Source organism: Carassius carassius, chromosome 7, assembly GCF_963082965.1.
Source record: "Carassius carassius chromosome 7, fCarCar2.1, whole genome shotgun sequence".
Classification (NCBI taxonomy): Eukaryota; Metazoa; Chordata; class Actinopteri; order Cypriniformes; family Cyprinidae; genus Carassius; species Carassius carassius.
The window spans coordinates 27,080,535-27,094,881 of NC_081761.1; the positions used below are offsets into that span (position 1 = coordinate 27,080,535).

Here is a 14,347-nt window from a genome sequence, read left to right on the forward strand (position 1 = left end):
ATTAAATGAATAAAAATGTACATACATTTTTTTTTTTTTTTTAATCAAAAAGATTAATAAAAACATGAATTGTTGGGATTTAACACAATTGAATGTTTCTCTTCTGATTTGTGTATTTTGTAATGCCCCGTTTATACATTTTATGAGATGCTGACATCATATACTCAAGTATACTATAGTATGCTGCAAGATGACTTATTCATTCCTTCACGAAATGCTGTTATTTTATTTCTTTTTGTCCGTTTCTTCTGCACTAAAGCTTTTTCTGACTTCTGACTTTTGACTTCTGACTTCAGGTCAGCATCCTTTTCCTTTTTGGATCTCCTAGCTCTGTTGAGTTCATCTGACTTTGTAAACATGTGGTGGCTGTAGTAGCTGTTATGATTCTGTTTTATCATGGCTTCAATCTTCCTCATGAGCTCATCAACTTGGGTACGGTCAGACTTCTCTCTATTGTTGAATATATGATATTTTCCTTTGCATGAATCTATCACTTTTTTTAGTTCTGGTGCCTCCGCTATGTAATCTTCAACTGTCCTGTGTTCAAGATCATCTGCCCTGGTGAACAAAACCATCATGTGTCTGAGCACTTCTTGGCCAAAGGTTGTGTGAATCAATCCAGCGATTTGTCTGTCTTCTTTAGTGAAGCGCCCAATGGCAATTACAAGAAGAAAGACATGAGGACCTGGAGCTGCAAGTCTGATGCCATTCACAATCTCATTCAAGACTTCTTCACTGGACAGACTTGTGTCATATAGACCAGGAGTGTCCACGACACAAATCTGCTTTCTGTTTATCATCCGCGATTCAAATGAACTCTTTTTAGTGACTAATGCAGTTCTTGCTTCTGACACAAATATCCTTTCTCCAAGAATGGTATTTCCTGAAGCACTCTTTCCAGCTCCTGTTTTGCCGACCAAAACTATGCATATGTCCTGACCTGTTGACATTTTAAGAAGTATTTGTTATCAAACATTTGCTAATTTAAATGAATATTAACTAGAATTAAATACAGTTATAAGTAGTGTTGGAAACTCAGAAATGAAGACCAGGAGACTCTTGGGTATCTTCAGCAGAGTTCTTTATTGAGAACGCGCTGCAGTCATCAAAAGCCTAACTAAGGCAGTGATACTTTGTAGTTTATATACATTTAGGGGGCATGACTTTAAACAAAACATGCAAGTTAAGTATTCAATTTTACCAGTCCTAGTCCAGTCAGGATAACTACTGAAAAGACTGGGGCAGGGGCACCAAGAGCCATTACAAACAAAAGGTTATAGTCTCAGTGTGTAGCAAGAGGTTCCTGCTCTCTTGTTGTAAATCAAATGAGCCAGATTACTATGCTTGAGAGAATCATTTGTCTGATGTCATCATATTTAACTTAAATGCTAAATACAATGTACGTCACCTTAGTATTTCATGTGATGCTATGTCAGATCATAGGATCAGCATATCTTAACCCAATTCTTAAATGTGTAATTCCACAGTATAGTCACAAATGCTGGATTGATAAAAAAAACTTACTCATTGTAGTGCCGTTAATGATTCTGCTGGTTAAGTTGCTCCTTCAAGGATTTCAGAAGATCAGATGGCAGTGGGTTTGTTAAAGCAATGAATACGATTTCTGTTTTTAATAATTAGCTAAGCCCAACCTCTTTTGCACATGAGTTTTATGATTGGATAAGCTTTTACTAGTACTGCTCAGGAAGGTAATTAGATTTAAAAGGAGATGTTTCTGAAGGCAAGTGTTTGTGGCAATCACTTACAAGAAGAAATCAGCTAGTTAATATGGATTTTTGACATAGCAATGCATGTTATAAATCTAATATTTTATGCAATATTCAAAATATTTTATATTATAGTATTTTGAATACCATGACTGTCAGCAATAGCCAATCACATACATATTTGCTGATTTCTTGTATGCAATAGTCAATCAGAGGCATTCAAGAATCCACTCACCGCTCAAATCTCCTGACTTCTGCAGGTCTTGTGTCCAGAATCATCTGATTATAACACTACTGCTGAGTAGAGAACTTCATATAATTATATATAGGCCTACATGCAGTTCCAAAAGTTCATCAGTGATTAGGACAGTTGCTGGTGAACGTTTGGAACAGCATGCATATTCTTAATCTGAAGAACATAATAGTTTAGAAGATAATAGTTAAACAACATTTATATCTCAGGTGATTGGCTCTTACAAGTGTCCAGAGTATCAGGAAGACATATGTTGAATGAGTGAACTTGAACAGTTTCAGCTTTTTGTCAAACATTTGGTTGACGGTAAACTGTGACATGCACACACTCATGGTATTTTTTATTCTTAATTGGATTAATTAATATTAATAATTATAGAAACAATTCAACAGAAATTTTGACTTTTCTGTATGTTTTAAGATTACTACACTCTGAAAATACAGTTTTCTTTTATCATGTAGGGCAATTTTATTGGGTTAATTTCAATATTTTTTACCCAGGTGCTGGGAAGATTTCTGTAACAGCTGCTGGGTCATAAACATTATCAGAATGTTTTATTTGAACAATTCGGTTAAATTAACTTTATACACCATAAAAGCAATTTTAAGGACACTCTGATACCATCTGTTTGCTTATCGTTGAAATAAATGAATTTGACTTGTTTGAAAGAGATATTGCTACGGATTGTTGATTTATTTGTGAATCTAGTCTAAATCTTATTTGTGATCTGTCTATTTAATAACTAACATAATTTCCTGTTTACAATTACATTTTTAAGTGATAGGTAGATTTATTTTCTTGTGAATCCCGTAGAGCTGCGGTCCTGCAGAGTTCAGCTCCAACCCAAATCAAACACACTGGAACAAGCTCATCAATGTCCTCAGGATTACTAAAGCTATAGGTAGGGGAGGTTTTTTTCTCAGGGCTGGACTTGAACCCTGCAGAGCTGCGGCTCTCCAGGACTGAACTTGCCAAACCCTGCCATAGAAATGTGGGATTTCACCATGTTGTTGAGATCTTTTTTACAGCTACAAAATGAGGAACCTACTTTTAAGAAGCAGCTGCAGTCCTACTCACAAACATAACACAACAACTGCTTTAAAGATAACCACATTACATTGATAAGTTTGAGCATTCATTTGCCCGTGTCTGTGATTTAAGTAGATCATGTTAATTTTAAGATATTGTCTAGACTAACAGTAGGCTAGAATGGCATTTTCTACTTCTTTCAATGCAGCAAAAAATTTAAATAATAGTATACACACACACACACACACACACACACACACACACACACACACACACACATATATATATATATATATATATATATATAAATTAAAAATGAGTAGTAACTGAGTAGTACTGAGTAGTAACTTGTTATGTGTATTACAGTTTCCCAAAAATTATTATTTGTAATTACAATATATTATAAAATACTTTTAATCAGACGACAGTTGCTTTTTAATTGATTGCATGATTACATATTATTTTATATAAAGGGATTTTGTGGAATACAAAAAATTTGAATTATTACATTATTACAAAAATGGCAAAGTAATGTTTAGAAATGTATACACTCACTTAAAGGATTATTAGGAACACCATACTAATACTGTGTTTGACCCCCTTTTGCCTTCAGAACTGCCTTAATTCTACGTGGCATTGATTCAACAAGGTGCTGAAAGCATTCTTTAGAGATGTTGGCCCATATTGATAGGATAGCATCTTGCAGTTGATGGAGATTTGTGGGATGCACATCCAGGGCACGAAGCTCCCGTTCCACCACATCTCAAAGATGCTCTATTGGGTTGAGATCTGGTGACTGTGGGGGCCATTTTAGTACAGTGAACTCATTGTCATGTTCAAGAAACATTCAAGAAACATTTGAAATGATTCGAGCTTTGTGACATGGTGCATTATCCTGCTGGAAGTAGCCATCAGAGGATGGGTACATGGTGGTTATAAAGCGATGGACATGGTCAGAAACAATGCTCAGGTAGGCCGTGGCATTTAAACTGAGCAGATTGTGAAATACTCAGACCGGCCTGTCTGGCACCAACAACCATGCCACTCTCAAAATTGCTTAAATCCCCTTTCTTTCCCATTCTCACACATTCAGTTTGGAGTTCAGGAGATTGTCTTGACCAGGACCACACCCCTAAATGCATTGAAGCAACTACCATGTGATTAGTTGATTAGATAATTACATTAATGAGAAATTGAACAGGTGTTCCTATCCTTTAGGTGAGTGTATATATATATATATATATATATATATATACACACACATATAAAAATGCGTTTGGCCGGGATTCTGCTTCTACTTTTTACAGTCACCATTCATTGTGTTCATTTTTGCATTAAAGGCCTTCATGGGACTGTTTTCTTTATCCCACTATGACCATTACATTAATGCCTGCTCCTGCAAACATTCTAATATTGTATATCATTTTCACGCATCAGGGTGCCACTATTAATATGTGGAGTATTTAAATCTCTTATGAATGAGCTCTCGCAGTTCACTTTCAATTTTGATGTGGTGATCACACTCACTCTGTGTAATGGGAGCCCATCTTTTAAAATGAGCCTATATCTGTCAATCTGCTGAGCATCAAATCCTTAAGCATGGTCTGTCAGTCATTTCTTCTTACTCTTGACCCTTGAATCCCATAAATCTGACTCCTGCAGCTTGTGTTGGATGCAGGGTTGCCAAGTCCTTGTTTTTCATGGAATTAGGCTACTGTTGCTATGGGTTGATTTAGGTTAAAGGTTTGAAATATTGCATAAATTACATCTGACTGAAATGCTTGTAACATTGAAACATTTTGCATTCTACCCATAATAAACTGTGGTAAATGTTTCGTTTTGTGAATGATTGCCACTGGTAAGAAGCCTTTTATCTTTGTTTATGATCAATCTGCACAAGAGTGACTGTAAAATATGTATTTTAGGTATGGAAATGACATAATTTGAGTTTTTATATTATATAACCCTCCCTCAAACCACCCACAAAAAACCCCAACCACAAATCAAAACAAATTATATCACGTTTAACCACTATAGAGACATCCGAGCCAGATTCCAGAAGATCTGGCTGAGGTGAGGTGCTCTCGATGGGTTCATGAGCGCTGATCGGGCCCTGACGCCCTGCAGCTCAAGCCTCAAAAAAGGAGTTGAAGCAAATTTTCAAATTGATGTTATCTTTATTAACAAACCACATATTTACATATTGAATTACAAATAAGTAATTTCTTGCCTACAAAGCTCTTAAAACTTCATTTTGTGACACAAAATGGTATTATTTTTTAAATTATAGTGGATTCAGGGAATCTATTTTCCCACTCGCTGTGAGAAATACGATAACTTTTGCAAGCAGAGTGATACAAACAGTTGAACTTCTGTTGGACTCTATATCACACTCTTATCAGCCAAATTAGTTTCGAGAACTGTTGTATAACATATATTTTGCAATACCTGTAACAAATGTAAAAGATTTCCAGTAAGCTACAATACATTTGGTTTATTGGTTAATGGTTTAATTCATTTTTATTGGATTTATTATGATTTATCTGATATCTATATCTTGCTCTGTATCTTATATGACTCCTTACATTTAAAGCAGTCACGCAGGAAAGTATATTATTCAGATTACAGGTGACCTCAGATAAAACACGCACACTTTCAGGGTAGATAAGGTACAAAGGTGTACCATTTATAAAAAAAGGTACCATCCTTTAGTGAGTGCACATATGATGATGATTCTCAGCTCTTAGATGTATTGCCAAGTGTCTCTACAATTTAATGCTGCTATCTTGCACCTTTTGGACTGATCCAGATTCACCAGCCATGCAGAAAATAGATCTTTTTTGTCTTTCAGTTCCTGGAACATATTATAAACAGATGTTCCAAGCATAAAGGTAAATGACTTCCAGTCAGCTTGTTTGGTATCATGTATTAGATAACACTTTATTTTAAGGTGTCCTTGTTGCACGCTACATGTACTTACTATTATAATAACAGTTAATTATGCATAATTACATGAAAGTAACCCTAAGCCAAACCCTAATCCTAACCTTAACCATAAGTACTTGTACTTAATTAATATTACTTAGTACTTAAACATATAATTACATTTAAACAATGATGTATGAGTAAAGAATATAAAGATGAGTAAAGAAAATAAAGCTAATAATAATAAAATTTAGATAAAAAATAAGTTTCCTCCACAAGGACACCTTTAGTGTAACAATGTATTATTATCGATACATGACACATGCACATGCACTCTATATGTATTTATTGGTGTTAATGTTTAGTTTTCAATGCATTCATATCCTATAATGGTCCATATATTATATAGCCTATTAATTTAAAACAAAAAGGTCACACAGGTTGTACCAAATTTTATTCTGCTTCAGTTGGTAAAATATTTCCTATTTAGAAGGCTTTCACGATTCGCTAAAATATGGCAGATAAATTCTGTAGCAGTTCTCGATCATGTAATGTCCTAAATGACAAAATCAATTAATAAACATATATAAATAAACAAAAATAAATAACTGTAGTTGTTTTTACAACATGTCTTTCTGTTTTATTGTAGCTGATTCATAAAAGCATTAAGCCATTCAAGACTGTGTATTATATTAAAAAAATAATTTAGCTGTATTTCACAGTATAACTGGCTATGAAAGTACTGACACAGCATTTCATAATTGCTTAGACACTAAAAGTGGTACTTGAAGCCCACTCAGTACTCATATACATACTGTATATCTTTACACCAAGTCTGCAAAACTAAAAGCACATTACATGTTTTAAACTCGGTTTGCTATTGTAAAGCAAACTTTTCACAAAATTTGTAACACAGTTATCTACACACATAATTTAAAACTAAAAGCTCTTTTGTTTCATTTGGGAACACTTAAGACATTTAAAGGCCACACTCATTTACTGATGACCTACACACAGTGATCATGTGTGAGAAAATTTTTACATAATTTGTTCACTTACAAATCAAAACTCAGTGTTTTGAGAAAGAAATTAACCCCTTGCATTTCTATCTACATTGTGTGTGTGTGTGTGTGTGTGAGTGTAATATATATATATATATATATATATATATATATATATATATATATATATATAGAGAGAGAGAGAGAGAGAGAGAGAGAGAGAGAGAGAGAGAGAGAGAGAGAGAGAGAGAGAGAGAGTGTGTGTTCAGTTCATTTTTTTTACTTGCAGTACATATTTTGTCCCCAAGACGCAGGGTTTACCAGGTCCCCCAACCCCCCTGCCCCACACACATTTGTTTCTTTGAATTTTGGGGACTTTCCATAGACTTCTATTACTTTTATACTGACCATATGATATGTTCTATCCCCTAACCCTACACCTACCCCTTACAGAAAACCAGTCATTTACTAATCTTTATAATTTTTTTCCTCACAGGGACCACAGGCCAGTCTCCACAATGTAAAAAAATTCAGGTTTTACTATCCTTGTGGGGTCATTTGGTCTTCACAATGTAGCATAAACAAATGCACAAATACACGTATGAATACAAGCCAAGTCAACTTTATTTCTAAAACACTTCATACTGTACAATATAGATTGTTTCACAGCAGCTTTACAATAGTAACAAATTCAAATTCTGCTGTAAAGCAGCTCTAACAAGTCAATAATAACATTATACAGCTCAAGTCAGTTCAGTATTGATTGTGAAAAATTAATCAGTTGTACATACATACATTCTGTATACAGTGTGTGCGTATGCATGTATGTGCAGGTGCAGTTAAAGGAAAACTGTAAGGGTGGAGTGTAATGAAAAGCTATAAAAAGACTCACAAAAGAGTCAACTAAAACACATTGACTTAAATTTTTTTATTTTCTAGCCACTCTAATAAAACACATGAATGTAGGGGTGGTGGTAGTAGGCTAATAATAATAATAATAATAATTCTATAAACTTACATAAAAGGATAATGGTTACTGTGTTAAAAACTAACAAAAGGCAAAAATTGAGTCTGTAAACTTCTATCCCCAACCAAATTCCTACAGGGATTAAGCAAATGATATGTACATTTTCAGTCATGTAATTAAAATAATACATAAAGGATACATATATGCTTTAATAAATCAAAAGGAAAAACAAAAAGATTAATAAAAACATTTAAACAATTGTTAGAATTTAACATTGATTTAATGTTTATCTTCTTGTGAATTTTGTAATGCCCCGTTTATACATTTTTATGAAATGCTGGCATCAAATACTCAAGCATGCTATAGTATGCTGCAAGATGACTTATCTGTTTCTTTTTGTAAAGCCATTATTTCCTTTTTAAGGTCAGCAATAATTTTATCCTTTTCCTTCATGGTTCTCCTAGCATTATTGAGTTCATTTGCCATTTTAAACATGTGGTGGCTGTAGTAGCTGTTATGATTCTGTTTTATCATGACTACAATCTTCCTCATGAGCTCATCAACTTGGGTACGGTCAGACTTCTCTCTATTGTTGAATATATGGTATTTCCCTTTGCATGAATCTATCACTTTTTTTAGTTCTGGTGCCTCCGCTATGTAATCTTCAATTGTCCTGTCTTCAAGATCATCTGCCCTGGTGAACAAAACCATCATGTGTCTGAGCACTTCTTGGCCAAAGGTTGTGTGAATCAATCCAACCGTGTTTCTCTCTTCTTTAGTGAAGCGCCCAATGGCAATTACAAGAAGAAAGACATGAGGACCTGGAGCTGCAAGTCTGATGCAATTCACAACCTCATCTAAGACTTCTTCATTGGACAGATTTGTGTCATATAGACCAGGAGTGTCCACGACACAAATCTGCTTTCTGTTTATCATCCGAGATTCAAATGCACACTCTTTAGTGATTGATGTACTTCTTGCCTCTGAAAAAAATGTCCTATCACCAAGAATGGTATTTCCTGTAGCACTCTTGCCAACTCCTGTTTTGCCGACCAAAACTATGCGTATGTCCTGACCTGTTGACATTTTAAGAAGTATTTGTTAACACATATTTGATCATTTGAACTAATATTAACAAGGATTAAAAACAGCTGTTAGTAGTCATAAGACGGTGGACTGATAAAGAACTTACTCATTGTAGTTTTGTTAATGATTTTCTGCTGACTGCGTTGCTCCTCCAAGGATTTCAGAAAATCTGATGGCAGTGGGTTTGCTGAAGCCATCAATACAGAGTTCTGTTTATTGCCTCTGTTTTTAAGAAAAATTCTAAGCCCAACCTCTTTTGCGCACGCGTTTTAAGATAAGATAGGTTTTTACTTGAACTATTTAGGAAGGGAGATGAGAGGAAGTGATTCATAAGGAGATCTGTACTCTGAAGGTAAGAGTTTATGGCACTATTTAAAAGAAGAAATCAGCTAGTTGACTAAAATGGATTTTAGTACTTATCAACCCTAAGATTTTAGACATTGCATAGACTATTTCTAATATAACATTAGGCACAGTGTCTGTCTGTCTATATATCTATGTCTGTCTGTCTAGTAGAAATAAAATATGTATTTCTCAGTGCTCTACATGCACTACTGCTAAAATAGTAGCTGGTCCCAGCTAGAAATGGTTTGTTCTAAAATGTTCTGCATTAACCATGCATTGTTCAAGCAATGTTTTTAGCAGGTAGTTTTATTTTTGTCCCCAGAACGTTCACCTATAAAATCGGATAACATTCTCTTCAAACATTCTTAAAATGTTTAGTGCATCATTTCCTAACATTCTTAACGTTTTTAGCGGGTAGTTTTATTTTTGTTCCCAGAATGTTATCTCAAAAGATAGTATAACATTCTCTATAAACATTCTAAAAATGTTAAGTGATAACATTGTTAGAACATAATTCCTTAATATTCTTATAATGTTTCTAGCGGGCGTATGGAGCTGCACGCACATTCCTAATCTGAAGATTAAGGGTTAAGATAAAGAGAGTTTTTATTTACACAACATTTATATGTCAGGTGACTGGCTCAAACAGGTGTTGATAAGAGCATCTGTAAACCTTTAACAGTTTTGGCCTTTTGCCAGAAATGTATCAGGCTCACTGAATAAGTGTGGTAAACTGTGACATGCACACATTTCATTCTTAACCCTCGTCAACTGGCTGGAATGATGATTAAAGTTCATAATCCAAACCTACACTAGACTCGCTGTCATTTGTGTCACTTCAATGCCATTCAATTACATTTAAAGAACTTAATTGCCATTTTGTATTATATTGCAAAAGTATAAAAAAAGTAATGACAAGAGAAAGAAGAGTTTGGGTGATTTTTCTTTGCAGGTGTAGAGATATTCTGCCAAATAACTTTCCAGTTTACTTTAAATTTCCCAGTGTTTCAAAGCAACTGAAGTTTCCACAACTGAATAAAATGTAAAAGAAAGTAATTTTTTTTTTTTTTTTTTTTTGTATGTCGAAGTTCTGAATTTATTTCTCAGAATTGCACGTTTATGGCTTACAATTCTGACATAATTTCTCAGGAATTGCATCTTGTTTATATCTCACAAGCTCGCACTTCAGATTTTCACCTGAAGAATGGTCACCCTGGTAGCCTACTGTACGTTACTTTTTATGAATACTGTAAATTTATATACACCATTCTTTTAACTTTTTTTTTGCTATTAAAGAGTAAAATCATATATGGAACTGTCAGTCTCTTGCTTAGTTTCTGAATGAATCAGCGTTTATGAGATAAACCTTAAAGCAACCTATGTTGGCTAGTTTACATTTTTGAGACTCTGAAGCCCCCTAAAGTTGAATTTAATGTCATAAACATAGGCTGTACACCTTTTTTTGTAATTTCTAGTGAGAAATATGTTTTGTAGTATTTAACCATTTGCTTAGTCATCACCAAAGCACTCTCTATTTTTTTTATTTATTTTTTTCATTACGTCATTCTGAAGTTTCTGCTTCATAAACCAAATTGCCCTTTTCGTGAATTTCGTATTCCCCAAACAGGCCTACATAGGCCTACTCCCAGAACAGACATTTGCAGGGGAGCATGGGAAAGAAGCAGAAGACTTCCTAGAAGTCCTTGGTGTTGAAAGTTATTGTTGTTGTAAATACTTTTTATTCCACAAAATTAATATGACATTAATCTGTTTTATTCTTTCTGTAGGCCATACTGCTTTCTGGACAGAGTTACAAACTACCTTGAGAATGGAAGCCCAAGATAAATTGCAGGTTATCCTGCTTGGCACGACGGGGTCTGGTAAAAGTGCTTCAGGAAATACCATACTTGGTAAAAAGGTTTTTAAATCTTATGCATCTACTCAGTCAGTCACAGTATCAAACCAGACTGAAACAGCGAGGATTCATGGAATGGAAGTCACAGTTGTGGACACTCCTGGATGGCACTGTACTAAAATCTCTGAGGATGAGGTCGCATCACAAATAAAGGCAGCCACTGCGTCACTTAATGGTCATTATGCTTTTCTCATGGTCATCCCCATTGGTTCCTATACAGCAAAAGAAATGCAAATGATTCCACAGTTACGTAAAATCCTAGGAGAAGATTTTTTTACTCATACTACAATTCTGTTTTCATTCCATGATAACCTTGAGTCAAAATCCTTTGATCAGTTTATCACAGAAGAAGAGGGAGCACTGAAGATTATCATTCAGTGCTGTGGAAATCGAGTGTACACCTGGAACAACAAAGATAGTTCATCTGTGAAGAATTTGAACAAGTTGTTAGAGGATCTAAAAGAAACACAGGGAATGAATGAAAACTCTAAAGAGAGCTCCCAGAGTGAAAAGCAAGATGAAAAAATGATCGTAAAACCAGAACAAGATCAAGTCACATCTGATGAAACTATAGGACATTCAGATGCACATATGAAGAGGCACAAGAAAGACACTACAGAACCAATGGACAAGACAAGTGAAGAAGTCAGAGTTGTTGTCTTGGGAATGGCTGGGGTAGGAAAGACCTCAACCATTACCACACTTTTAGGAAATGATAAAAAAACTGAAAGGAGCCAATCACCGATTAATAAAACCAGAAGGTCTGGGATTCATTTAGTGTTGATTGATTCTCCTGGCTTTAAGGAAGAAACAGAAGTGAATGATTCAGTCTCTCAGTCTTTGTCATATGCTGCTCCAGGGCCTCATGTCATTATGATTGTGATCAGAGCGGGACAAGTTACCACAGAAAACCTCCAAATAATAGATCGCATACATGCGTGTCTTCACAAATCAAGAAAACAAACAATGATCCTGTTCTCTGGAAAGGATTATCTAGAAAACAAAGATATTGAAGAGTACATTAAGGAGAATCCAGAGATTGAAAATCTAGTAAAATTGTACGGCAAAAGATTTCATGCACTGAATAACAAGGATGTCAATGATCAGACTCAAGTTAACCAACTGTTTGAAAAGATTTCTGCAATTTACCATGAAAACTATGGTCACTTCATCAAAGAAAAGAGGAACGGTCCGGATCACACAGAAGAAAAAAGTATGTAGATAACAAAGAACATATTAAATGAAGCATAACAAATGTTGTTTTTTTAATGCGATTAAGATTGTGACTATGTGTGTTTCTTTTCATTTTAATAGAGAAACGAGAAAAACTTAACGATTTAAAGGATGGCTTAATGATTTAAAAGAGGTATTGTGTATTTTGATATTCACTCATAACTCTCTATATACTGAGTATTTGATTGCTAAGTGTTAAATTGATAGTTCACAAAAAATTGTCATAATTTACTCACCCTCATGTTGTCCTAAACCTGTATAAAAATTTATATATTTTTTTTCTTTTTTTTTTCTTTTTTAACAGTCAATAGCTGCCACCAATTGTTAGGTTGTAACCATTCTTAAAAAAAAATCTTTTGTGTTCAATAGAGGAAAGAAACTCATACAGGTTTGGAACAACTTGAGAGTGAGTAAATGATGACAGAATTTTTTATTTTAGGATGAACTATTCCTTTAATAACATTTTCTGATTGGCTGTCATTGATTGTCTGCTTGATAGTGACCCCCCCAAAAAATTAAAAATGCCTTTTTTCTCTCTCTTCTTTTTAAGAACTCAAGAAGTGCAATACAACATCGGGAAAAAAGAGATGTGCTGGAAAATGTTTAATTTTATCATCTTTCCACACATTCTTTTTCATCTGAACACCAATATTTCTATAAAAATGTTGTGTTTGCAAATATGTAATATTCTCTTCAATGATACGTGTTAATGTTAACTTGACAGGTAACAAAGAGCTGAAGACTAAGCAGTGTAAACAGAAGTGAGGATAATAAACAGCAAAATAAATATTTCTGTGACAGTAGTGGATGTACCAAGTAGGTTAGAAATGAACAAATACAGGCTCCTCGTGATGAGGTGTTTGTTTTGCACATTGTGTAACAAGTTCCTGACCAGAATCACAGTGCTATACTGAGCATCCTATGATTTCAAAATTTGAGACAAAACTTTTACACTTCTATCTATCAACTGTAATCATTACAATCAAATGTACTACACAGGGTATAAATGGCGTTATTGTTATTTAAAGACTAGACCTTCTTAACCTTTAAAATATCATTTCCTCTTGCAAATCTTGTTTTTGTACTTAATGCAGTTTGTTTTGTCATGTGAGTTTGTGAGATGTTGGCCTATTTTTATCCAGCCTGTTAGTGTATTTTCATAAATATTTGATTTAATCACTTATTCTTTTGACTTTTTAACTTAGTATTTGATAAATTCAATAAACATGAGATTTAAACTTATTCATTGTTTAATTTACTTTTGTTACTATCAACAATTTAGGCAACTTTGGACGAGTCAATCATTGCACAGAAGTTTTAAATGTCATTAAATTTCCTACCCCTAACCATAACAGAAAACTTTGTTTTTTAATTTTTTTAAAAACCTTATGAAAACTGTACCCAGACAGTATTTTCCGTTTCTTTAATTATGACTTTATAAAGTGGTATCTGTGAAAATCCTGGTGTATTATGAAATAATAGTTAATTATGTTGTGTTTTGTGTAGAGCTGGTTCATTACCGTACAAATTAATATACAGTATGCATTTGTCTTTTATTTACAACCATGCAGGTTTTTATTTAAATCTTCTTCATTACCGTGTCATTTGCAGTACTAATGTTCGCCTCTGGGTGGGGTGTTTTCTCCTTTTTTGTGTCTTTGTATGCTGGTGCCTCTGAATTGTAATGTCTTGTTTGATATATTAAATGATTGATTCAATATATCAGTAACAATATACAAAATATAGGCTACAATACTAGCCATATAGCATGAGTATTATTACATATGGAAACAAAACATGCAAAACATTTCACATACAGGGGTTGGACAAAATAATACAGAACCCGGAAAATATATATTTGTATTA

At 34.1% G+C, this 14,347-nt stretch overlaps 3 protein-coding genes across 3 annotated transcripts; 1 reads left to right on the top strand and 2 right to left on the bottom strand.

The window, feature by feature from the left end:
- Positions 1 to 40: 40 nt before the first annotated feature.
- LOC132143120 (GTPase IMAP family member 7-like) lies at positions 41 to 1,588 on the bottom strand. Its single transcript, XM_059553266.1, has 2 exons — positions 1,525 to 1,588; positions 41 to 940 (listed from the first exon to the last, which is right to left on the bottom strand). The coding sequence occupies exons 1-2, from the start codon at positions 1,526 to 1,528 to the stop codon at positions 174 to 176; spliced, it is 771 nt and encodes a 256-aa protein (XP_059409249.1). The 5' UTR covers positions 1,529 to 1,588; the 3' UTR covers positions 41 to 173.
- A 5,963-nt stretch (positions 1,589 to 7,551) lies between these two features.
- LOC132143815 (GTPase IMAP family member 7-like) lies at positions 7,552 to 9,318 on the bottom strand. The gene is made up of 2 exons (XM_059554368.1): positions 9,095 to 9,318; positions 7,552 to 8,978 (listed from the first exon to the last, which is right to left on the bottom strand). Exons 1-2 carry the CDS (start codon positions 9,183 to 9,185, stop codon positions 8,263 to 8,265), a joined length of 807 nt encoding a protein of 268 aa, XP_059410351.1. The 5' UTR covers positions 9,186 to 9,318; the 3' UTR covers positions 7,552 to 8,262.
- Positions 9,235 to 13,926, top strand: LOC132143814 (GTPase IMAP family member 7). Its single transcript, XM_059554367.1, has 4 exons — positions 9,235 to 9,340; positions 11,121 to 12,461; positions 12,563 to 12,614; positions 13,032 to 13,926. The coding sequence occupies exons 2-3, from the start codon at positions 11,162 to 11,164 to the stop codon at positions 12,607 to 12,609; spliced, it is 1,347 nt and encodes a 448-aa protein (XP_059410350.1). The 5' UTR covers positions 9,235 to 9,340; positions 11,121 to 11,161; the 3' UTR covers positions 12,610 to 12,614; positions 13,032 to 13,926.
- The last annotated feature ends 421 nt before the right edge of the window (positions 13,927 to 14,347 follow it).

What these genes read in the sequence shown, in the direction of transcription:
- LOC132143815 (XM_059554368.1), bottom strand. Translation starts at nt 9,185, where the DNA reads ATGGCTTCAGCAAACCCACTGCCATCAGATTTTCTGAAATCCTTGGAG. An exon ending in CATTAACAAAACTACAATGA is followed by an intron (nt 8,979 to 9,094) that starts GTAAGTTCTTTA and finishes AAATGTCAACAG; the next exon opens with GTCAGGACATACGCATAGTT.
- LOC132143814 (XM_059554367.1), top strand. Translation starts at nt 11,162, where the DNA reads ATGGAAGCCCAAGATAAATTGCAGGTTATCCTGCTTGGCACGACGGGG. An exon ending in GGATCACACAGAAGAAAAAA is followed by an intron (nt 12,462 to 12,562) that starts GTATGTAGATAA and finishes TCATTTTAATAG; the next exon opens with AGAAACGAGAAAAACTTAAC.